This window comes from Physella acuta, unplaced genomic scaffold (genome assembly GCF_028476545.2).
Source record: "Physella acuta isolate Inbredline_101_S28 unplaced genomic scaffold, ASM2847654v3 ptg000350l, whole genome shotgun sequence".
Lineage (NCBI taxonomy): Eukaryota > Metazoa > Mollusca > Gastropoda > Physidae > Physella > Physella acuta.
This window is the reverse complement of record NW_026731869.1, coordinates 197973-222709: the sequence shown is the minus strand read 5'-3', so window position 1 is coordinate 222709 and position 24737 is coordinate 197973. Positions and strand designations below refer to the sequence as shown.

Here is a 24737-nt window from a genome sequence, read left to right as displayed (position 1 = left end):
GCAGTATGCCTAGCATTTATATATATTTGAGGTAGTTAGGTAGGTAGGTAGATAGGTATGTAGGTAGGTAGGTATGTAGTAAGGTAGGTAGGTAGGTATGTAGGTAGGTAGGTAGGTAGGTAGGTAGGTAGGTAGGTAGGTAGGTAGGTAGGTAGGTAGGTAGGCAGGCAGGCAGGCAGGCAGGCAGGCAGGCAGGCAGGCAGGCAGGCAGGCAGGCAGGCAGGCAGGCAGGCAGGCAGGTAGGTAGGTAGGTAGGTAGGTAGGTAGGTAGGTGCATCATGGCGGAATATAATATTAAATACATCATTATGATGTGTGCTTTATAAGGGTATTTTAGTGCGAATGAATGTTGGTGCAAGAGATATAGCTAATTCATGTTCGATGACGTGGATGAAAGAGAGTGAAGTTTTGCGATAGGAACGGGTTGTTATGGTATACAAGCTAAGGATAGAGACTAGGGAGAATGTAAGAGATACTTCGTGTAAGGCCAACATCAAGGATAGTTTTATGTTTATCTAAACGAGAATAGTAGTTGAATAAATATTGAACAAGAAAATAATAGGCATTGTGTAAAGCGATTATCGACGGTATCGTTGTGATATGAAAATTGGTATTTTTTAAAATGGTAGTATCTCACGTGATCAAACACGACCCTCTCACAGCAGCCCTAAAAATCATGTATAAATGTGTCATCTAGTCCATATAGATTTTTGTGCTAAAATTTCTCTTTGCGCATTTTTTTGTGTGCGCATTTTTTGTTTGCGCTTTTTTACGTAGCGCTTTATCCGTTGCGCGTTTTTCCGTAGCGCATCTTTCTGGTCATCTTATATAACGTTTGCACATGTTTGTTTTACTCACAATCTCAACGAATACCACCAGACTTAACGACCTCGAATTGAAATGTAAAAAAGATTACCCGGCTGTTAAGGTTCATAAACAAAATGTTTCGGTATATCTAATTTTGGTTGGCTTTAAAATAACTTGTTAATTACTGAACAGTTAAGCAGAGCTTATCTGTTTAGTTTATTTATTGTAAAAAACAATTTGGGATATATGTCGTATAATTCATAAACCTTGTTTTCCTTTAGTCTCATACAACAGTCTTAAACCAAGCGAACTCCGACAAAGATGGAGAGCTTAGCGTTTACCATACAGTATTTTTTATACTTAGACCGGGTTCTACTTCCTACTTAAATATAGGCTCTAAAGTGCATGTGTGTTGGGGGTGGGGATGCGAAATACGGTGTGGGAGCGACCTCTCGCCTTTGTAATAAATAATGTGGTTTTTCCTTTAAACAAAAGTATACATCATCACGCTGTCCCATATTTAACTGATTAAGCTAATTATTTTACAAAAATCATAGTTGTCTTTATGATTAGACGATGAACAAAACAGAACAAGTAATACAAATACATTTGCAGTGAGTCAAGTATGCTTTACACAGATTTAAACGCATAAATTTAAAATTATTATATTAGCACAACTGGCATTTTAGCATTTAACCTACGATGATACCTTCATCTTCGATCTGAACCTGCACACGTATTGGAACAAGTACGGTATCGACAACATGGATGACCCCGTTAATTGAACTGATGTCCTTCTCGATTATCTTCGCATGGTTGACAAATATGTTGCCACCTGGGAAATAAAGCAAAAACAAAATCATTATGTGTTTACCACCACAAAATAGAACTTAGATGAAATATATTATTTACTTATCATTTTTTCCGGGGGTAAGATATTTATTGGAGGGAGTTTAAGGATTTTATAATCAACGATAATGAGCTTTTGGTTTGATAATATAGTATTGCTGGAAATGCAATTTTGGTAATTACACCAACAAGTATGGAAACTTTTGTATTGTGGACAATAGTTAACACAGTGCAAGTAAAATGAGAATTACTCTGCGCCTCAGAAAAACACAAAATATTATTTTTTTTTAAATATAAGAAAAGTAAATGACGTGTACATCATAAGCACATTTAAACGATAAACTTCAAATTAAATTAAGATTAAACAAATGTTTCATTCTAGTTTCTTCTGAGGATGTTTTTACTTAGGTTTGATTTAGATAGTATCAAATGTTTAATAAACGTTCATTACATTCATATTTTACTACTATTCCATTTTAACTAACAAAACAAACTAATTTTGTAAAAATAAGGTAGGGATCGGTGCATTGTTTGCATTCGTGTCAGCACTACACAGGAAACACTTTACTCACTGCCATCCTCTAGAATCATAAGGGTGTCGTGATGCTGGTCTGCAGAATCAACGGTCATCGTGTGCGTCATACCGACACTGTAGAGTGAGTACTCTTTGACCATGTGATATTTGAGAACCTCTGAAATATTTAAGCCAAGTCATTATTCAACAACCAAAATCAGCCTCAATATTTCTGTGATGGGGTCAATACAATTAAACTTTTTGACAAGCCATTTAATAATGAAAATCAGCCTCATTTTACGTGCAATGTGAAAAGCACAGCTTCACACATTCATCGATCATAGGCAGTACTTAAAATAATAATCTCATCTGTTACAAATTTGATTTTTCAATATAGTATCTAAAAATGTTCCTGTAAATGTTTGGATAAAATTAAAAAAACAGCATGATTAGTTTGAAAGTTAACAAACATCTGTAATTTACTGCATTTAGACAGCAACCCATCAAGGAATGAAAAACTCTCTAAATGTAACTGTTGCTACCATGCTGATTTTTTGGGGTGGGCACAGGCAAATCCAGCAATAAAATAGGATGAAGTCGCCAACATACCATATTGACACATAATACTTGATTGTTTGGGAGAAATGCCTAACAATATTACATATAAAAACAAAAAAGAAGAAACCTATAATTTAAACATACATTACCTAATAAAACCTGATATAAAATTACCTTATTGAACAACAAATCTTAAATACTTTTTACATGTGAACAGGGCGTTTATATTTAAAAATAAAACTATGGCTGTATTACAACAACAAGTAAACAAGTGTATCAAACACAACTATCCAGTAAACGTAAGACTGTATGAAGTATCAGACCTGTTAAGGCAGTGACATGGGTGTTGAGGTACTCCAATGTTTCACTGCTAAGCTTGGCGAAGGCGTCGTTGTTAGGGACGAAGAATGTTGTTGAATGATCATCTAAGGAAAAACACGTATATATATATATATATATATATATATATAAATATATATATATATATATATATATATATATATATATATATATATATATATATATATATTTTTTTTTAAATATATATATATATATATATATATATATATATATATATATATATATATATATATATATATATATAATAATAGTTTCGCTGTCTGTGTATGTATGTATCTATCTATCTGACAAGAACGCTCTAGAGAAAACATGACAAGAACGCTCTATCTGACAAGAACGCTCTAGAGAAAACACAAGCAAAATAAAAACATGCACAGTAATCCGAAAAAACGAAGTATGACGCGGTCACATTTAGCATAGAGTAGAAAATAATCTCAAGCACACAGTGTGCACACAGTCATATGACGTCATTGATTCTCGAGTAAACATTGAAAAAAAAAGGAAATTTTGTCTAATCTGAATGGTTTGCGTGAAGAGTTTCTTGCATACAATTCTTCGGGTAGGGGCGAAGCCGCACCCCCCGCGTAAGAACGTCTGAGCCCCCCCCCTCCCCAACTCAAATGAAATTTCTTCATCGATACTCTATAATAAAATTACCGCCTAATTAATGTGTCTAATCTAAAAAGTGGTTTTCTTGCAATTTCTTTAATGCAATTCTTCGGGTAGTGGCTAAGCGCGACACCAGTGTTTCTTTCAGACTTTTTCCTCTCCGGAGAGGGGTGGGAGTACTTGAAATTTTCGGGGGCGGGTGTAGAATTTTCTGGGAGGGGGCGGACACTGGAAAAAGTATATAATTATATTTCGTTGAATGGGACGGTAGACATGTTTTTTTAGAGGGGGGGGGGGGTGGGGGGGGGGGGTGGTGTGTGTGTGTGGGGGGGGGGGTGGGGAGTGAGTGGGGGGGGGGGTGGTTTTAATTTAGACTTTTTCCTCCCCGGAGAGGGGTGGGGGTACTTGAAATTTTCGGGGGCGGGTGTAGAATTTTCGGGGAGGGGGCGGACACTGGAAAAAGTATATAATTATATTTCGTTGAATGGGACGTTAGACATGTTTTTTTTGGGGGGTGGGGGTGGGGTTGGGGGGGGGGGGGTGGTGTGTGTGTGTGGGGGGGGGGGTTGGTTTTAGTTTAGAGAAAAGAGACAGCACTATCAGCCTAGCGCCCGTTGTACCCTTCCTCAACGGGCCATTTTTCTCGTATATATATATTTGTGCTTTGTTCAGTCTTATGTGAGAAGTAAATATCAAGTGGTGCTCTTGTAAGTCGTATGTGTTAACTAAATATTGATACATGCTCTGTTACGTGATGTTTGACTTACAAATATAAAAAAATATATTAAAGAAACAATTAAGAATATTGATAACGTGGCGCGATTTTTAACTAACTTTTTAAATAGTGTATTTCTAAGCTGAATGTTAAAAAATGATTTCTGAATCTATATTAATAGTTTCGCTGTCTGTCTATCTATCTATCTATCTGACAAGAACGCTGTAGAGAAAACACAAGCAAAATAAAAACATGCATAGTAATTCGAAAAACGAAGTATGACGTCGACACATTTAGCACAGAGTAGAAAATAATCTCAAGCCGGATAGTGCACACATTAATATGACGTCATTGATTATCGAGTAAACATTCAATACAAAGGCAATTTGGTCTAATCTAAGTGGTTTGCGTGAAGAGTTTCTTTCATACAATTCTTCGGGTAAGGGCGAAGCCCCACCCCCCGCGTAAGAACGTCTGAGCCCCCCCCCTCCCCAACTCAAAAGAAATTTCTTCATCGATACTCTATAATAAAATTACCGCCTAATTAATGTGTCTAATCTAAAAAGTGGTTTTCTTGCAATTTCTTTAATGCAATTCTTCGGGTGGTGGCTAAGCGACAACAATATATCGTCTTCCATACTTGCCACCCCTTGGTTCCCCAGTGTAACGCCACATCTATAACTCACTTGTGAAGAAACTAGCCAGGTTTGCTTTTGTGACCAGCGACTCAAACATTGAGAAGTCGGATCTGTTAGCACCGATGTCCACCACATTTCCCAGGGGCGGCGTCATGATGCCGTCGATGCCATGGGCGTAGCCGTGGTAGACACGGATATTTTTTATCGTGATGTTTACTCCCTCCACTGTGTTCGCCTAGATGTAAGGATAGGTAAAAAGATGAACAATAGGTAGAGAATAAAAATTATAAAGCAAAACATGTCTAGAATATTACATAATCATCGAGCATAAATATGTATGTATGTATATATATATATATATATATATATATATATATATATATATATATATATATATATATATATATATATATATATATATATATATATATATATATATATATATATATATATATATATATATATATATATATATATATATATATATATATATATATATATATATATATTGATTACATCTGTTTATCTGTTTCTTTGAGTCGATGTGTCGACTTTACCTTAGAGTGTATGCTTGTTGGCTCTAACACTATTACAATGGACTCTAGCTGTGTAGTTGTACGCCACAAAAGGCAATAATAATGTTTAATATAAACAAAAGCACATGAAGGGGGCCTTACCGAACAATGTAAGGCCGATTAATGTAAAGAGATTTACATTTAGTACATCCTCACCGAAACCTAGAGACATATTTTTTACTTGTTTTCAATATTGCAAGCTCATGCTAAAATAATTCTGACATATACGTCTAACGTACGAATCAGAAGGCAGGTTTTGTTCAATATCCACGCCCTGAGCTTTCATTAGACTCACGTGCCGGAGGCTGTAGGTGTTGATCCTGATGGGCAGGTTGTTGGAGGACTTGATGGTCTGGTCCTGCTGGGACCCCTGCACATGGTAGCTGGTGCTGAGGACAACGTGGTAGCCAATGACGGACTCGAGCTGAGCCTTGTCGGCCTTCAGGGCGTCAACACTGCCCGCGGGGAGTCTGTTGAAGGCGGTGTCCGTGGGGGCGAACACGGCGAAGTGAGTACCTGAATACCGGACACACGTGGGACAATTACCCAAACCATTGTTTTTTCATCTAGCACAATACGCAGACATAAAACCATCAATGAAATAGTGTTAAAACAGGAATTAAAACGACTCCCGATGTGTTTTTTTTTTGTTTGTTTTTCCCCAATATTGTTGGATTTGAAAAAGGTGTCCAGTGCAATAATTTTTGAAATTCTCGTCAGTGTATGGTTTGTTAAATCACTGAGCAAGTCTCGTTTTATCAGAGCGTAGTCTGAACTCTTCTTTTTCATTCTTAATCCTGGTGTTAAGAGGTATTCCCTCCAACAAAATTAAGTATTACTTGTCTACGTATTACTCGCCTTATAGACCGTTGATTTAAATTTCAGCCTGCTTTTCTTTCTTAATTTTCTTCCATAGTCTTTTTCCAACCAAAAACAAGGCAGCAGTTGTTTGATTTTGGATTTTGTCTCTCCTAGTTGAGTTGTCCCTAGCTAACGAGTTTCATCTGCACGGGGCTTTGAAATAAAGACTTTATGTTCAACAACCATGAGCTTAACCGACCCGACAACGCCTACTGCCTGAAATAAATAACCGGGTGTTCGTTTTAAAATCAATGTCACTGTTTAGTTTCGACAATACCATCATTGTACAGTGTTAAAACTAACGTGTGTGTGACGTTGTTGCTGGTGTAGTTTTGAAATTAGTACGCGGTTAGAGGTCTATAAGGGCTTTGATACTTTGATTGATTCGTTGCACAAGGTCTGTCATTGCCAGAAGGTCCAAGAAGATGGTGAACTGTCCATTGGCTGTCAAGGCATCAACTAGCTGCAGCACTATATGAAGAAATAAACGTTTGTAATCAGTCAATAACACACAGCCACTGCTACACATGAGTTGAAATACATACAGTGGCGTAGCGAGGTCGGGTGTCACTCGGTGCGGCACTTAATGGTGTCAACCTCCCAGAGGCGTAGCGACCCTTCCCGACAAACTTTCAATTTGGCGCGCTCTCTGGATCAATCTTTCAATTTTGGATTTGCACCCCCCCCCCCCCTCAAAATATCTATTTGCACCCCCCCTCCATCCTTGTCGGGATTTGTCAAATTTGCTCTTAAATGACTATTTAACACTCAAACTAATCACTTAATTAAGTGGAATTATCCTTTTTCTCTATATATTTTGCTATTTTTTGCCTTGGTGTCACCCCCCTAAATGGTGTCACCCGGTGCGGTCCGCACCCCCCCTCGTTACGCCACTGAATACATATAATGGTAGTATAGTAGCTACGTAAAGGCGTTCCAATGATTTATTTTTAAATTGTTCAGTAACTACAAGATGTAGACGATGATGTATAGATACAATATGTAATAGTGAGAGACTAATAACGCCTAAAACATATTTTAAATAGACATTGATATAACTGAAAAATGAATCTTTAAAATACGCATAATCCTGAAAAACACGTTTTTGTGAAATTTAAAATGTACGTATTCCTAAGAAAGGTAAGCTAAAAAAACTAAACTTACCTGGCGCGTGAGTTGTGGTTATTTGTGCATGAGCACAGGCCACGACAAAAACAACAACAGCAAAAGCTTTCAACATCTTTCTCCTGGCTACTAAACACAGCAAACATATAACGTTTACTTACTCTAAAACAAGTGTTATTTTAATTCAATACCTGAAAAAATACTTTACTTCATAAGTAAACCGGTGAAAAACAGAAACCTAAAATTAGTTACAGTTTAACGTTAAAAAAAAACTCCTGTGAAAAAGATAATACGATGACTCACGTGTGAAAAAAGTTTAGGAAATAAAAAATGGTGCAGAAAATTAATGTACATACTTATCTGTGGACTCTGTCAAGTCCGAATGTTTTCCTTTAATTTAAACTTCATTTTTTTTTCAATTGTCGTCTTATCTATTGAATAGGACGCTGTGTTTTAACTTAAGTTAAGAACCACTATCTAAAAACATGCTCGATAAGTTTTATCTCATCATGAAGATTCGGTCTTGGTTTCCATTTCGCTAGACAATAGTTTGTTAATCTACTATTCTTTAGAACTGATTGGGGTCAAAAACTACTAGGAATCCAACAGTTTAGAGTTGCATTAAATGTAGTCATTCATTAAATGTACTATGATTTATTGAAGGTTAATGCCTATTTTTTCGTTTCTTACTGTAAAAAATATACATTTTTACAATTAGGAAGTAGGCTATAATTAAAAGTCAGTAAAAGTAAAGTCCCCTATCAAACCTTGTGGTCTATGGGGCAAGTATAGTAGAGTTCACTTGTTTGTGACCTCTGCATATGAAGGGATAGTGTGGTCAGCACTATGCCTAATTGCCTTAACTTTCCCTAACGTGAGTTAGGTACCCTCTATAGCTGGGTGGACTCATAGATGTTATACAAATTTGAATTAGAAATAATCAGCATCTAAAATTAGAAGCTCAATCATTCCAAAAAAAGGAATAACTTATTCGAAATCGTGCTATGCTCAGAACACATAAAATTTATGTTCATGTTAGGGGTCATCCATAAATGACGTCACACTCGTAGGGCGGAGGGGGGGTCCGTAATTTTGTGACGATGTGTGACGAGGGGGAGGGGGGGCAGCTGTTGCGACGTCACATTTTTGCATTATAAAAAAGCAATGTTAGAAAACGAATTTTAGACGTTATTTCGCGTTTTAGATAACTGTTTTAATAAATTGTAATAGTTTAGACAAGATTTTGGAAAAATATCGATGTTTAAAAAAAATTCAACTGCAATTTTGAAGGGGGTTGTAGGTTGAGGTGTGACGTCATTTTAGGGGGGGGGGGGGTCTGGCTTTTTGTGACGACGTGTGACGGAGGGGAGGGGGGGAGGTAAAAATCGTCAAAAAAAGCGTGACGTCATTTATGGATGACCCCTTAATGGCATTTTGAGAACAAGTGTTCTATCCTGACAAAATGTTTTGACCCTACTGATAGGATCTACACAACATAAATAGTGGACATGTGCTTTAAAACCCTTGACTGAAGAGCAGTGATCGACCGAACAAACAAGCACCCAATTATACTATCATAATTTAAATTTGCGATTAAAAACTTTATATAATGTTATCTAATATCTAAAATTGTTATTATAGTTCGTAATGTATGTACAATCATAATTTTCAATGGAATTTATTGACATTTTTAAAATATAGTATATGCCTATAGCAATTTAGCAGCTAAAGATTAAATGCGGAAAATAGAGTTTAGAAAGAAAAAAGAAAAATCTAACTATGTAAGATTTCGTGTGAATAAAACAATTAAGCATTTCGAAATGTGATTGTTGTTAATTTTCCTATCTTTTGAAGAAAAAAAAGTCATAGAATAATCAATTGAAAATAGCCTGCTGTTGGAAAATAAGATTAAATCAGAACACATTACATGTAGTTCATGTAGGTTAACAGTTGGATGATAAGTATTTCATTTAAATATTGGGCTAACTTTTACTCTCAAACATAGTAGCATTGAATTAGGTAAAATAAGTACACATGTCTACATCGAGAATAATTTCCCTATCTAATTGCATTAAAAGAAATATTTAACAAATTTTAAACATGTTAATCGGTTTTTATACACAACACTCTGCTCTAGTATTGTTGAGCGCTTTAAAAAAGATTATCCTTCTACTAAAATTTATGTTAACGTTACTGATAAGCTGTAACGGGAGTATAAAGTTCTTATAATGACACCATGTTTTGTACGTTCCCTAAAATAAGAGTTTTTTTTTCTGTTTTCAATATCACGAGCTTTTACCTTAGCATACACGTAATGTCTCATGCATAATATGTTTTAATAAAACCATTTCTTATCAAGTTTTCCATTGATGTCCGCCTCATATTCTTAAACATTTATAAATGTCAGAAGTTGTAATCAATATCCCAGCTTATACAAAAATGCCAGAAGTCTTTAATCCATATTCCAGCTCAAGTAAAAACGTCAGAAATCTTATATCAATATCTCCATCTCCTATAAAAATGTTAGAATTCTTAAATCAGTATCCAAGTTTGTCTAAAATTACCACACGTCTCTTATCAATACCCCAGGTCGTTTACAAATTTCAGTCTTTAGTCAATGTCACAACTTATGTAAAATGTCACAATTCTTAAGTCAGTACTTTAATACATGTGTTTCCAAAACAATAATATTATTGTAACATGTACAGCATAACAACATAAAAATGTACCTAATTAAATTCCAAAACTGTAAAACATGGTATATATTAAAAGGAGTTTTCCGTAAAACAAGTTTTATTTTATTTTTCAATTTGAGAACATTGACACTGTGCACATAAAAACATCGGACTTGTCAAATAAAACATAGATCCTTTACAACTACCCAACAACAATGCCCTGATCAGCAATGCTGACCAGCGTCCGGTAAGGGATCAAGACACTATCGATGATATGGATGACACCATCAAGCGTCGCTATATCCTTCTCCACGATCTTGGCGTGGTTCACCTGAAGTCCGCCCTCTGGAGAATATTTTTTTTAAATTTTAGAATGATTTTAGACTTGTTAATAATAAAAAAGACATATATATATATATATATATATATATATATATATATATATATATATATATACAGTGGCGTAGGCAGGGGGGGTTAGGGGGGGTCATAACCCCCCCCCCCCCCCCATAGACCCGTCGGTATATATAAAAAGTATGAGGGGGGGGTGCAAATCGAAAGTTTGAGGGGGGGGGGGGTGCAAATCGAAAGTTTGAGGGGGGGGGTGCAAATCGAAAGTTTGAGGGGGGTGCAAATCGAAAGTTTGAGGGGGGGGGGGTGCAAATCGAAAGTTTGTCCCCGGGTAAAAATTGGAACCCCCCCCCCCTTGAGACGATCCTGGCTACGCCACTGTATATATATATATAAGCGTGTGTGTGTTTGTTTGTGCGCGTACAATGAGCATTCTGAATGATAGAGTATGTTTTGATTATATGTATGGATGATTTACAAATTTCAAAGTGGATGCATTTGACAGCCTTTGTGTAACTAAGGATATAATAACACCAGACGCGCTATAAATAGGAATCCCTTAAGGAAAGAGAAAAGTAAGTTGGATACAATTGATGGTCAGATGACAACTCAGATAAAAAGCATGCTTGAATGCCAATGACGCCGCTCTTGGTAGGTACGGATAGTTGTGGACTCGTCATAATGTTTGTTGATAAAATGATCATAAGATTTTGTTGACTCCAAAATGTTATTACTAGTTTGAGAAAAAAAAACTGCACGTTTTCAATATTGTTAACATTGGATTAGACATAGATACCCCAACATTTGTAAAACTGGGTACAGAGATGTACATGATCGTCTTATTGACCAACATTGAATGTCATTTGTGGCAGTGAGCGTGTCTTAGAAGGAAAGAGGGGTGGGGGTGTATAAGAACATCACGCACGTGAATCTTCAAGAACCATTAGCTCATCGTGGTGGGCATCGGCTGAGGTCAAGGTCATAGAATTCTTCATACCTGCGCTGAATACGGTCATCGTGCTTACGATATGGTACTTCAAAATTTCTGTGGAAACAACATCGTATTTTACTGTATTTTGCTCAAGAAGGCAGCATCACATTCGCCGGGACCTATATTCTTTATAGACCTCTGTTTGGCATTTAATTATTTTAAAATGGATTTTTTTTTGTTTTGTTTTATTTGTGTTTTTATTTTTTTATTTTTATTACTTTTTCTTTCTCCAGGGGATGTTGCCCTTTTTTTTCTATCTTTTCAATTTGTATCAATTTAGATTAGACAAAACTGTGTATGAAAGCCTTGTGTTTAAACTGACGACTACTTATGCTAACCACAATATTTTATCAGACAATAGTAGAATATTAAATTTTGGATTTTGTCAATTATTCCAACAGTGTTACCTTGAATAACGGAGGGATGGTTGTTAAGGTAGGTGTGTGTCTCGGCGCTAAGTTTTTGAAAGGCGGCGTTGTTTGGTACAAAGACAGTCACGTCATCATCATCTGATCAATAAAAATTTAAAACATGAACTAAAAGATACAGTTGCTATTGGTGTTTGTTGCTGTAAAATATATTCTATTATTAATGTTTGATATATCTAATAGAAAGGTTGGAAATCCAACAATGAGAGACATGAAAGGCCGTTATAAATTCGAGAGGCTCAAATGTACCATCCTATGACCAGCCATCCCTTATTTATAGCTACTTATGCCTCTCAAGACAATGATTTCGTCCATAGCAGTTAATCGTTCAGGCGTGTACCGAAATATTACAAGAAGTAATCATGGGTTGCTTATAAATCATAATCATTCTCTCGAATGTTGTCGAGTAAAGTCCATTGTTTTAATTGAAAATTAAGCTCTAGCTTTAACTTCAAATGGATTTATGTCCAAAGTTTACGAGTTTTATCTGCCGGAAAAAATCGAATTCTGGAATTTTTAAATTGACAACCAGGTGATGTTTTAACTGACCACACATCTTAGCTCACCTTTTATAAACCTATGTTAGCCACTTAATTGCTAAATATTGTGGGTTTTTTTTTTCTCTTGGCTACCCATTATTTACAGTATATTTGAATTTTGGCTCTTTGATCTAAGTTACGTTTTCAGATTTCTTCCACACGTAAAGACTGATCTGACCTGTGATGAAGTTGATCAGGTTGCTGTCCACTACCCAGGACGTGAACATGCTGAGGTCTGTCCTGTTCAGGATGTACTGCATGACGATTTTCTTCGGCGGCGTGAGCAGACCTTCCAGGCCGTGCGCGTAGCCTCGCGTGAATGTGATGTTGGGCTCTATGATTCTCACGCCATCTGCTGTAACCGTCTGTCAAAGTCCAAATGTAGCACTACAAACGTATGTCGTATTCAATATGATCACACACATTCTTATTGATACTAAACAACGTATCTATATGCTAAGTAAATAATATGCGTGGCTGTTTAATACTAAGCCTGTGTTTCACACAATCACACTTGAGGAGTCTTCTTGCAAAACTTTCTTAGTCACTGCCACCTGATCTTGAGGAAATCGACTTTTTCTTGTTAGCTAACCTCATCATTTTCGATATTTTACAGTTACGAAATGTATTATATAGTATACATTTTAGAAAAAAAAATTAGTAATCTGCTTTGAATGACACTAAATTTAGAAGCCTAAAAGAATAACCTATTTTTATCTCTAAAGTTGACCGCAGGTTTTGCAAAAGGACTCGTCACTAAGGCACATTATATTTTTTCGGTCCCACATTACTAGCTGGTCTGTCTCTCTTAAATACAGTTCTCCAGTCAGATTGCGTTTCTAAAGGCCATTACAGAAGCCAATTTGCTTGTCTTAATGGCATTATTATAGCCTTTTTGCTTAATGGCATAACACTTGCCAGTCTGCATTTCTTAAGTGTATTATCCATTATTTTTCTCTGTCTATAGGCCTTTACTGGAGCCAATATGCCTGTCTTAAGGCTATAACTCGAGCCTGGCTGTCTTAAAGGTATTATACAGCCAGTTGTATCCAAAATAGAAGGAATGTAAAAAATGTAAATGTTGTTAACCAAACACCAACAGAGAAGGTAATTATCAACTTTAAAAATGTGAAAATATCTACATGCAATAAACTGTAGGTGTTTATCCTGATGGGCAGATTGTTCGAGGATTTTAAAATGACGTCTTTTTGTGTGCCGTGCACGTAGAAGCTGTTGAACGTCACGTGGTAGCCCACCACCTCATTCAGACGTGCCGGATCGCTCGTTATTTGGTCGAGTGCGTCAGAGGGGAGCTTGGCAAAGGCGTCATCGGTGGGTGCGAAAACCGTGAAGTGAGATGCTGAAAGTGATGAAAATTGCGGGTTTGAGATGCTGAAGTTGGTGAAGATGGTGAGGTAAGATGTTGACAGTGATGAAAATGGTGAGAAGAGATGGCAAAGTTAAAGAAAATAGTCAGGTTACTGCTAGAATTGATGAAAAATAGTGAGGTGAGGAGCGTACTTTTATAACAAATTTGAAGAGAAATGCTGAAAAAACATGACGATGGTCACCATACATTAAAATGCCAAAAAATAGCGTTTTATTAAAAGAAATTTAATCCAGTGTGTTTCTTACTGTAATTTCGTAACGATGATACAACAGTGTTTTCTTTATTGAAAAATAACGTCGCTTTCTAAGTGTACGATTACGTCATATGATATTAATAATGTTAAGTCCGTTAGTAATAGTTGTTTTAAAAGTACAAATCGTGATAGAAAAATGAAGAAGTTTCAATGTTTTGTGTACAACGTGACGAGGACGCTTTCACTTTTGTCGCAGTCAGACGTTATTTTAACGTATAATTTACATGACGTCGGTATGTGTTTTTTATAAACTGTATACTAAAAGTTAAGCATTTAAATACATCTTACATGCGTTGATCCGTGAGATGAATCCAGCCGTGTTGAGTAATTCTAGGAATGTCGTGTAGCGTCCTTCTGCTGTCAGACCGGTAACGATGTCGGCATCTACGTATACAAGCGGAACAAACCTAAAATTAACTCAAAGGCACTAAAACATCAGCTAATAATTGATGTCAATTTTGAAAATCATTAAAGGGGGTAAGCTCCGATTAAAAAAAAATTGTAATGCTCGTTAGAACTCATTTTTTTCTCTTCAGCGTTTTAAAGGTACATCCGCATATGTGCTTCCAATATAAAAAAAAATTGGTGGAAAATATCTTAATAACAATGACGACGGCAGCCATCTTGAAAAATATCATCCTATTAGAATTTCCATCACTCGTAAAGTATAATATTTTAAGCCCAATAAACAATAAATTCATAATCGTCTACTATATGTTGGAGTATTCAGCTAAAACAAATTTAAGTGCATATGTTCGAATTGATTTGTTATGAATTTTCAAATTTCGTGTCCGTTAAAAAAATCAAAGTTGGGTGAAATTTGGGGCATGAAATCTAGTATTTTTAACGGATCCTCAATCATATCGGCCCAGTGGTATTTTAATTTTTTTAGAAATCAGACAGACCGTAACTTACTACTTACAGTCTCTGGAAATCACTCAGAATTTAATAGAACCAACATAATAAGTTCGATTACCGTTATATGAAACGGTATGTACGTTATATGTATTTTTAAAATCGAATATATATTAAAATACCAATTAAGTTATCGGAGGTGACAAAAAAATTGAAACTAATGCAACTATAAAATACTTGTAAATGAAATGTATTCTACCTGACTGAAACGGTTCTTAAGTTAATTAAAGTGTTCAAATGAAATACAGTATCATATCCAGTTTCCGAAAATCGTTCAAATGTTAAATCATACTGCCCATGCAAGTTAATTAAATATATGTGAAGGTTAGTCCACCTAACTTAAACGACACTCAAGCAATTTTTTAGCAGTAGTGTGTGTATATACCATTTTCAATGACTGGAAATCGCTCAAAAATTGATACTACGCATTTTAAAGCGGCACTCGAGCTATCGTGTTTACCGACACACATAAAGACAAAATTAAAACACGTTTTCCGTCCTAGAGAAGTGTTAAACTTCAATGTTTGACAAAGGCTCTGTTTAGATATTTAATAATCTAATTAATTAATTAATCTATAATATAAGGCTGGTAGTAGTGTGTCATTCCGTCATCGCTAAAGATTTCGGAACCAAAAAGGTAAATACCAACACATGCCGTGCATTTAACTTGCATCGCAATATCTTTATATAATGTAAAAGTAGGGTTTATTTATATAGTAATTGGCATAGTTTTTATTTTTTCGCATAACGTTAAAAAAATATTAATTACCCGCACATTGCTAAAACATATTAAACAGATCAATGTCAAATAATATTTTCGCTTAGATTCCTAGAAAAAACAAATACATTTTAATAACAGTAGTGTAAAATATTAATTAATTAAAATGTTTAGTAATGATGCCGGGGAAGGTAGTTTAAAAAGAAATTCAATTCACGCTAATAATAAACCGGGAGTGATCTCCCCTAAACTTTCTCGAATATTCTTATAAAAAACAACAGGGGATGGGAACTCGGGCTATAGACATGATTTTTAATCAATTTTAAATACTTAAAGTTTTAAAAATAGAATAAAATCTCGTAGACAAATGAATTGCACACCAAGTGAACGCTAAATAAAAGAGTGTTTAATAGTGCGCAATATTATTAGTACTTTAAAAATTTACATTAGTTTTTTGAGAAATCGGAAGTAGCGTAAATTACTACTTCCGGTCAATGGAAATTACTCAAAATTTAACAGAAGGTAGAGAATTAGATCTTTAACTAATGTGTGAAATTTCATTTATCTATGTGAAATAATACTCAAGTTATAGGCTTTTTAAAAATTCAAAGTAGAAAAAGTACCACTTCCGGTTCTCGGAAATCGCTCAAAAGTTGATACGGATCTACGATTTTGATAAACTACTTATATATGAAATTTCATCAACCTAGCTGTAACGGTACTCAAGTAATCGTGTTTACACACGGACAGACACACAGACACACACACACACAGACATACGGACAGAGTTGCAAAGCCCAGTTTTTCAGACTGGATTACACACAAAACCTCTTAATTTTGATACATCTGGATTGATAATTTTTGCCCGATTAAAATAAGTCCTCTAAACTTCGGATGTGATGAAGGACTGAGGTGTAATACGGTGAAAATTGTTAAAATTTCAAGTGATTTTTGTGCACGATTACAATACTTTCTCTATACTTCGTATATACGAGAAAGTAAAAAAATGAGCTTGCAAATTCCGCGGAAGTCCGTGAAAGCATTATTGTTGGAATAATATAATTAGCGTGGATTGATAAAGTGCAATCTATTAGGTAAAACACGGCAATTTTAAATACTGCCTTTTATTTATTTTATACACTGAACGTACTGTTTACTAATTATCACTTTCAATTAATAACAGTTTAGAAGCAGCTCCTGAATGTTCTCTAAGTTTACTTCTAGCTTTCCATTTGCGGATAATCTGGAGTTTTTTTAGTTTTCGCTTAATTGAATCATGGAAGTCAGCCGGCGCCCGTGAAGGGTTTGATATGGCTTCCTGGGCTATCCTTAGAGTGCTATGGTGCATACTTTTGTTTTAAAGAGTTCGAAAAGCTGAAGGTAAAAGGGTAACGTTACTATAGTCCTTCCCTAAATTGAAACCAGGGCGTCCTTCGGCGTCCGGACAGGGTGTTATTTGGCGACCCGGGCCTTTCCGTGAGCGCTATGGCACCTCCTTTTATTTAAATGAGTGCAATAGACTATGGGTAAGCTGGGGTATTTTAGTCATTTACAAAGTTAAATCAGGTGGTTTCGCCGGCGCCCCGGCAGGGTGCGATTTGGCGCCCCGGGCTAGACGGTGAGCACTATGCTTTTATGTTTGCATTTAAGTATTGTTTATGTAATGCGTCATTGTTTTCGTTCAGTTTTATGTTTGCGTTTGTATTTTTGTCTTGCGTTTGTGTAAGCGTTTTTGTTTGTTTTTTGTTTGTATTTTTTGCGTTTGCATTTGTGTTTGTGTTTGTGTTTATATTGTGTTTGCCTTCGCGTTGTGTTCGTGTTTGCGTTTGTGTTTTCTTTTGTGTTTATTTTTGCGTGTTGCGTTTGTGTTTGCGTTTTCGTTTGTGTTATTTTGCGTATGTGTTTGCATTTGTGTTTTTGTTTGCATTGTGTTTTTGATTGCATTGTGTTTGCGTTGTGTTTTTGTTTACTTTTGTGTTTCTGTTTGCGTTGTGTCTGAGTTTGTGTTTTCTTTTGTATTTGTGTTTAGTTTTGTTCTGTTCAATAGCTGGTACATTTAAAAAGGAGCACGGGTAAGCAGCAAGCTCTTTATATTCCGTAAATGATGATGTGGGCGATGTAAAACGGCGAAAAACTGTCAAAATATATAGTAACTATTTAGTACGATAAAAAATACTCCCTCTGTAGAATATACATCTACTATTCTATGCATCTGTCATCTGGTGCTAGGGCCTTGTCGTTGCTTGGCAGCTTGTGTACTCTGACGACCCCCAGAGCTATACCAGCGGGAGTGTTAACTCCTGGCAGGTTCAACCAAGCTGGGAAGGTCTACGCGAGTACGGGTCAGACGAAAGCTACGACCCTGGTCTTCCAGGTTGAGGGTTGAGCATAAGGTCAATAACCTTATATCGTAAAACAAATTACTTGCTACAGAAACGCAGACAAAGAGAAACAAAGACAGCTCGGACCAGGGGTAGAATGGATCTCCCAAAGGAGAATTCATGAAGCTGGGTGAAAGCCTTTATGTATTGGAAACTACCAGGTCGATCACCATTATTTCCACCTGGTCCACCATCAATATTGGAGCTTGGAATGTCCGCACAATGTACGAAACCGGAAAAGCAACCCAAGTAGCAGCAGAAATGAGACGCTATAAAATAGTCAAGGTGGACTGGCTCAGGACAAAAAAAGGTTGATAACAGGAGAGCTACTGCTGTACTCAGGCCATGAGGATGAAAATCCACCAAATACTCAAGGAGTTGAACTCATGCTATCAAACCAAGCACAAAGGGCTCTGATTGGGTATCACCCGACCTATCTACAGAAAACCAAATAGACCATATATGTATCATAAAAAAGTTCAGGAGATCACTTCAAGATGTACGTGTCAACAAAGGAGCTGATGTTGCCGCAGACCATCACCTACTTGTAGCTAAAGTAAAACTCAAACTGAAGAAAAACCTGCTGGAAAACAAAAGTAAATACAAATACAACACAGGCCTGCTAAAGGACCCCTCTAAACTCAATGAATTTAAACTTCATATGTCCAATAGGTTTCAGGTACTACAAGAACCAATAGAAGAAGAGACGAAAGAGGAAACATGGAAAAAAAACTAAAAACATATTATTATAAAATGCGAAAAAGTACCTGGCCCTATCAAAAGACAAGCAAAGAAATGGATTTCAGCAGATACCATGAAAATTATTGAAGAGAGAAAAAGAAAGAAGGCAACAGTAAACAACAGCCGCACACGGGCTGCTAAATTAAAAGCACTAGAAGAAAACACCAAAACAAACAAAAATGTCAAAAAAAGCATAAGGAAAGACAAACGGAGTTATTTGGAACTGCTGGTAAGAGTAGCGGAAGAAGCACTGTACCATGGTAATATTATTGACGTGTACAATACAAATAAGAAGATATCTGGTAAGTAGAGTAAGCCAGAGAGGCCAGTAAAGACCAAAGATGGAAAGATAATACCTGATGCGGAAGGACAGAGGAAGAGATGGGCAGAACAGTTTGAAGAACTACTGATTAGACCAACACCAGAGTGCACGCAAGACATACCACCAGCTGAAAGTGACCTCCCTATAGACTGCAACCCACCTTCAAAAGAAGAGATACATAAAGCTATTAAGCAGCTGAAAAATTGGAAGGCTCCAGGAATAAATGGTATACCGGCAGAAGCACTGACAGCAGATATAGAAACTAGCACCACATTACTATACACACTCTTCAAGAAAATCTGGGAAGATGAACAAATACCAGAGGAGTGAAAGGAGGGACTACTCATAAAACTTCCAAAGAAAGGCGATCTTAGTGCATGCTCTAACTATAGAGGGATGGGAATAACACTTTTGTCCATCCCAGGCAAAGTCTTCAACAGAATATTATTAAACAGAATGAAGGAAGCGATAGATCCCCAGCTTCGAGATCAACAGGCGGGCTTTAGGAAGGAAAGGTCATGCGTAGACCAAATTGCTACCCTGCGCATCATCATTGAACAGACCCAAGATTGCAACTCATCTCTCTATATTAATTTCATAGATTACGAGAAGGCCTTTGATAGCCTGGATAGACAGTCAATGTGGAAATCGTTGAGGTTCTGGAGATTTAACCCTTGGAATAAAAATCCGGGCCTTCAACACACTAGTAAAACCTGTTTTACTCTATGTGACTGAGACATGGAGAATAACTGCAATAAATAAGAATAAAATAAAATAATTTATAAACGCATGCCTCAGAAAGATCCTGCAAATTTGCTGGCCTAAAACCATAAGAATGATGTTCTATGGCAACGGACAAATCAACTGCCAGTTGAAGTAGAGATCCTCCAGAGAAAATGAAAATAGATTGGCCACACACTCAGGAATCTTGTATCCAGCATAACAAGACAGACCCTCACCTGGAATCCACAAGGCAGGAGGAGGAGAGGCAGACTAAGAAAGACCTGGAGACGCGACCTGGAAGAAGACACCAAGAAGATTGGATACACCTGGGGACATTTAGAGAGACTAGCCCAGGACAGAAAGTCTGGAAAGCTCTTGTCAGCGGCCTATGTCCCAGTAGAGACGACAGGCAAACCTAACCTAACCTATTCTAATGTATTCAACTTGAAGTATATATATATATATATATATATATATATATATATATATATATATATATATCTGTCCGCAAAATATTTTCACAGGCTATCATATCAGTATCTTCAGCGATATATGGAGCACTTGATACGGAATTTTGTTGAAAATAATATGGTAGATGTTTTAAATGTATAAAAAAAATATTTAAAGAAGAAAAATAAATAAAAAAGGCATATTCGAATGTAGTAAAACAATTTTAATTATGCAACCAGAAAATGTTGTATAGCTGTGACAAGAACGTGATTAACAATGACGTCACAAATGCTTACACTTAGGAAAGAACACAAAACTAATGGCGTCATCTTCCGATTTTAGAATATAAAGAAAAGAACTGTTTCATTCCAATTTGATTTTGATCTACGTACGCTATAAAATGTATATAATACAATTTTCTCGGCCCAAACTTATAAAATTTATTTTATGTATTTGGATTCTAGATCTAGATCTAGATCTAGATCATCTAGATCTAGATTTAGAGATTCTAGATCTAGAATATCTTGATCTTCGGAAAAACTAGACTTAGTTAGACAGATCTAGTCATTCTATATCTAAACCCTATCTAGATCTAGAATATATTCCAATAATAAATTTCTATGCTAAACTATTTCAGGCCTTAATTATTTTATTGAAATCTTTGTTTGTTTAGCTATGGAATTGGCTAATTTGAGATACCATTAAATTTGAAATAATAGAGCCTATCGCGTAAGTTAACTTTCCTAAATACCTCTTTTATTCTCCATGTGACCCATAGTGTTTAAATCGTGCGGCGTCAAAACGGCCAATGACAAAACGGCCCCGTCAAAACGACCCCGACAAATCGGCCCGACATAAGAGCCCCATCAAATTGACCCCGTCAAATTGACCCCGTCAAAACGGCCAGCGACGTATGGACCCCATCATATAGGCTCACGACAAATAGGCTCCCGTTATATAGGCTCCAGACAAAAAGGCTTCGGTCAATAAGGCTCCAGACAAATAGGCTCCCGTCATTTAGGCTCCCGACATTTTGCCTCCCGTCATTTAGTTTCTCGACAAAACGGCCCCCGTCATTACGACTCCAGGAAAATAGGCTCCCGCCATTTAGTTTAACCACAAAGCGGCCCCCGTCATTACGACTCCCGACAAATAGGATCCCGTATTTTGGCTCACGACAAATAGGCTCCTGTCAATTTGACTCCCGACTAAAGGACCACTGACAATACGGTTTCTGTAGAGGCTTAGGCTCCCGGCAAAATGGTTTTCACTGCATATGACACCTGCCAGTGGGACCCCTTCATCAATATTCTTTACTCTTAAGTAAAACAACGAATGCATCTTTTGTTCGGCAGGTTTATCTATTATAAGAAATAGTATCTATGACTTCCATAAATGAGTCGGTTATAGGCTGTTCCAACTCAGTGTGTGGGGAGAGGGGTCCACGCTATACACTACTATCTGCAGTATTAAAACAAAAAGTCGTTATCCTGTAAACATCATGTATATCATACATTTACACTTCTGTGCTCGCTTTTAAGCAACAGATCTTTACTGTTGTAAATTAAACATTATCCAAACTTTAGAATTGGTGAAATTTAGCTGTTAAGGACTCGATTTGTTTGTGAATTGATGCTGGTTCATAAAAAACAATTTCATTCAGGCATTTAAAAGAGGTTATAGTGGTAGTGGAGGTAGGACAAAATGGTTACAATTATGCCAATTGTGGTAATACGATTCATCTGTTAGTGCCAATATGTCCTGAATCATTTTGTCGGAAGCCAACATGTCGGGAGCCCAATTGTCGGTAGCCAATATGTCGGGAGCCCATTTATTGGGAGCCCATTTGTCGTGACCCCTTATGTCGGGAGCCAATATGTCGGGAGCCGCTTTGTCGGGAGCCAATATGTCCTGAGCCTATCTGTCGGGAGCCAATATGTCGGGAGTCCATTCGACAGGAGCCTAAATGTTGGGAGCCCATTTGTCAGGAGCCTATATGTCGCGAGTCAATATGACGGGGGGCCCATTTGACGGGAGCCAATAAGTCGGGGCCCTTTTGACGGGGCTATTTTGAATGGGTCGTTTTATCGGGAGTTGAATTGACGGGGTCATACAAACGGGGCCGTTTTGTCCCGGGCTGTTTTACAGGGCACCGTCTAAATAGCTGAGATAATAGTGTAATTAATACCATGCGGGTAGTACGGGTTCGAGACACACAAAGACAATCTTAATTTTTTTTTTCAATTTTTTTTTGTTATATGTGAATGATAAGGTTGTCTATACGGACTTGGCGGGACACGGGGAAGGTGAAGTAGAGTTCATCATATGAAGCGATAGTGTAGTCAGACCCATGCCCAGCCGAAATATGTGCTTTTAAAAGACAAAAACTAAATGACTACCATTGAACAGCCTAGTTTTTCACTAAATTTTAAGTCTCTTAATTTTAAGTCTGTTAATCAGCGAGTGCATTAAATATGGTATTGTGTTGACTAATACTGTATATAATTTGGTTTTAATTTTTCTAATAGGTATTGGTAGTCTATGTTATTTTAAACAAGTATAAACATAGACAGTACATAAAACAAAACCCCTTTTTTCATAATCTTAACAATGTTTCATTCCAATACTCTTGATCAATAAAATGTTTCTTTTCCTAGGTTTCCGATAATGACTTTTTTAAAAGCTGAATTATAATTCATTTCATTACTCACTTTCCGTAGATATGTACATTTTCTTCAGGCATCTCTACCGTTTCTTCCCATTTCACCTCCGAACGATATTGAAAATAGTAATTCATACAAAAATATAAAAATAAAACAGTATCCGCACCCCCCCCCCACCCCCAACGCACACACAACCACCACAACCTCCTCCGCACAGTTTTAAATGCCGCTCCCCGGAGATAAATATCTTAAAGAAAAACCGGGTAGCCTTTTGTAAAGAGAAGAGAACTAAAAGTCACCAGAATTGCCCGTGTAACGGATACCGATGGCTAGCATATATATAAAGAGAAAAGAGAGAGAAAATAAGACAGAATGTACATATATATATATATATATATATATATATATATATATATATATATATATATATGTATGTATAATTTTTTATTCTTTATTTTAAATTTATGTGTATGGATTTATTTCTACTCTGTTTATGGGTTCACTTGATAATTTCCAGCATTTGGTTTAGTCGTATTTATTAAGTGTTCTAAATTGCCTACGCATATGCAGGAAGAAAAAAATGTATTTCGTGTCAATTAGGTCTTTTGCTTGAACATACATATACGCTCATTTATTTGTATAAACGTAACTTCTCAGTTTTATAAAAAAAAAACAATTTTTACATGATATGGTGCAATTGAATAATAAAATACAATTAACAAATCACGGTATTACTTACATTTTGTGACAGTTTGACCAATAATACAAGGAGGCACCACCAAAGAGAACAGTACCACAAATGGTATCATGATGAAGATCTATGGACAAAAATCGTTTTTTAAAAACACTAAAGTTATAACGTACTTTTAAACAATATTTGTTTTCTACACAAAAGCAAATAATCTAAGTCTTTGTTTGCAAGCTTTCGATATTTTTAAATATGATCACTAATAAAATATACTGAACCTGTTTGTAGATTTTACACTTCAGTAAAACCAGATCAATGATCTAAACGCAGTTTTTCTTCTCTCTAGTTCAAGTGTCTTATGTTTTAAAACTATTTTTATCTTTCCGATTCTTTTATCTTTGAGATAGTGCTGATAGATATCAACTATGCTGGGAGAAATAAAAACTGAGCTACTGTTGGGTAAGATTGAATTCAGATTTCCCTAAAAAAAGTGTAACAATTCAGTAATTCCAAGGGCGTGGTCGAGTCGGTAAAGCTTATGGTTGCTAAACCGAAAAAGTCTCGAGTTCTAACCCGCGGGCAGATGAGGCTCGTTAGCTGGGGACAGCCACTCTTCTAGGAGAGACAACTCCAAAATCAAACAACTGCTGCCTTGTAGTTTATTCTTGGTTGAACAAAGGCTATGGAAGCAAATCCAAAAACTAAAGCACGCTAAAATCGGAGTCAATGGCCTCAATGGAGCATAACCAGTTGACACGTATCCTTAATTGTGTTGAAGGGGGTTCCCTTCCAACACTAAAACTAAGAGCGAAAAGAAGAGAAGAAGTAATTCCAGACTTTTAAACGCATTTTCAAGAAAAGGTAACCAGAAAGAAAAGCTCTGACTACTATGTTTATA

At 36.4% G+C, this 24737-nt stretch overlaps 2 protein-coding genes across 2 annotated transcripts; both read right to left on the bottom strand.

The window, feature by feature from the left end:
* Window positions 1–1499: 1499 nt before the first annotated feature.
* On the bottom strand, window positions 1500–5204 carry LOC131941144 (uncharacterized). Its single transcript, XM_059300154.1, has 3 exons — window positions 5099–5204; window positions 2229–2348; window positions 1500–1642 (listed from the first exon to the last, which is right to left on the bottom strand). Exons 1-3 carry the CDS (start codon window positions 5202–5204, stop codon window positions 1500–1502), a joined length of 369 nt encoding a protein of 122 aa, XP_059156137.1.
* Window positions 5205–10371: 5167 nt separating this feature from the next.
* On the bottom strand, window positions 10372–24258 carry LOC131941162 (periostin). Its single transcript, XM_059300171.1, has 8 exons — window positions 24118–24258; window positions 23891–23969; window positions 14527–14622; window positions 13738–13955; window positions 12774–12960; window positions 12036–12137; window positions 11563–11682; window positions 10372–10631 (listed from the first exon to the last, which is right to left on the bottom strand). Exons 2-8 carry the CDS (start codon window positions 23958–23960, stop codon window positions 10489–10491), a joined length of 936 nt encoding a protein of 311 aa, XP_059156154.1. The 5' UTR covers window positions 23961–23969; window positions 24118–24258; the 3' UTR covers window positions 10372–10488.
* Between the last annotated feature and the right edge of the window lie 479 nt (window positions 24259–24737).

Coding starts and splice junctions, on each gene's coding strand:
- LOC131941144 (XM_059300154.1), bottom strand. CDS start 5,204: ATGACGCCGCCCCTGGGAAATGTGGTGGACATCGGTGCTAACAGATCC. Junction 2,349..5,098: donor CCTGGCTAGTTTCTTCACAA/GTGAGTTATAGA, acceptor TAAATATTTCAG/AGGTTCTCAAATATCACATG. Junction 1,643..2,228: donor TATGATTCTAGAGGATGGCA/GTGAGTAAAGTG, acceptor TTTATTTCCCAG/GTGGCAACATATTTGTCAAC.
- LOC131941162 (XM_059300171.1), bottom strand. CDS start 23,960: ATGATACCATTTGTGGTACTGTTCTCTTTGGTGGTGCCTCCTTGTATT. Junction 13,956..14,526: donor CATCTCACGGATCAACGCAT/GTAAGATGTATT, acceptor CATCACTTTCAG/CATCTCACTTCACGGTTTTC. Junction 10,632..11,562: donor AATGGTTCTTGAAGATTCAC/GTGCGTGATGTT, acceptor AATATTCTCCAG/AGGGCGGACTTCAGGTGAAC.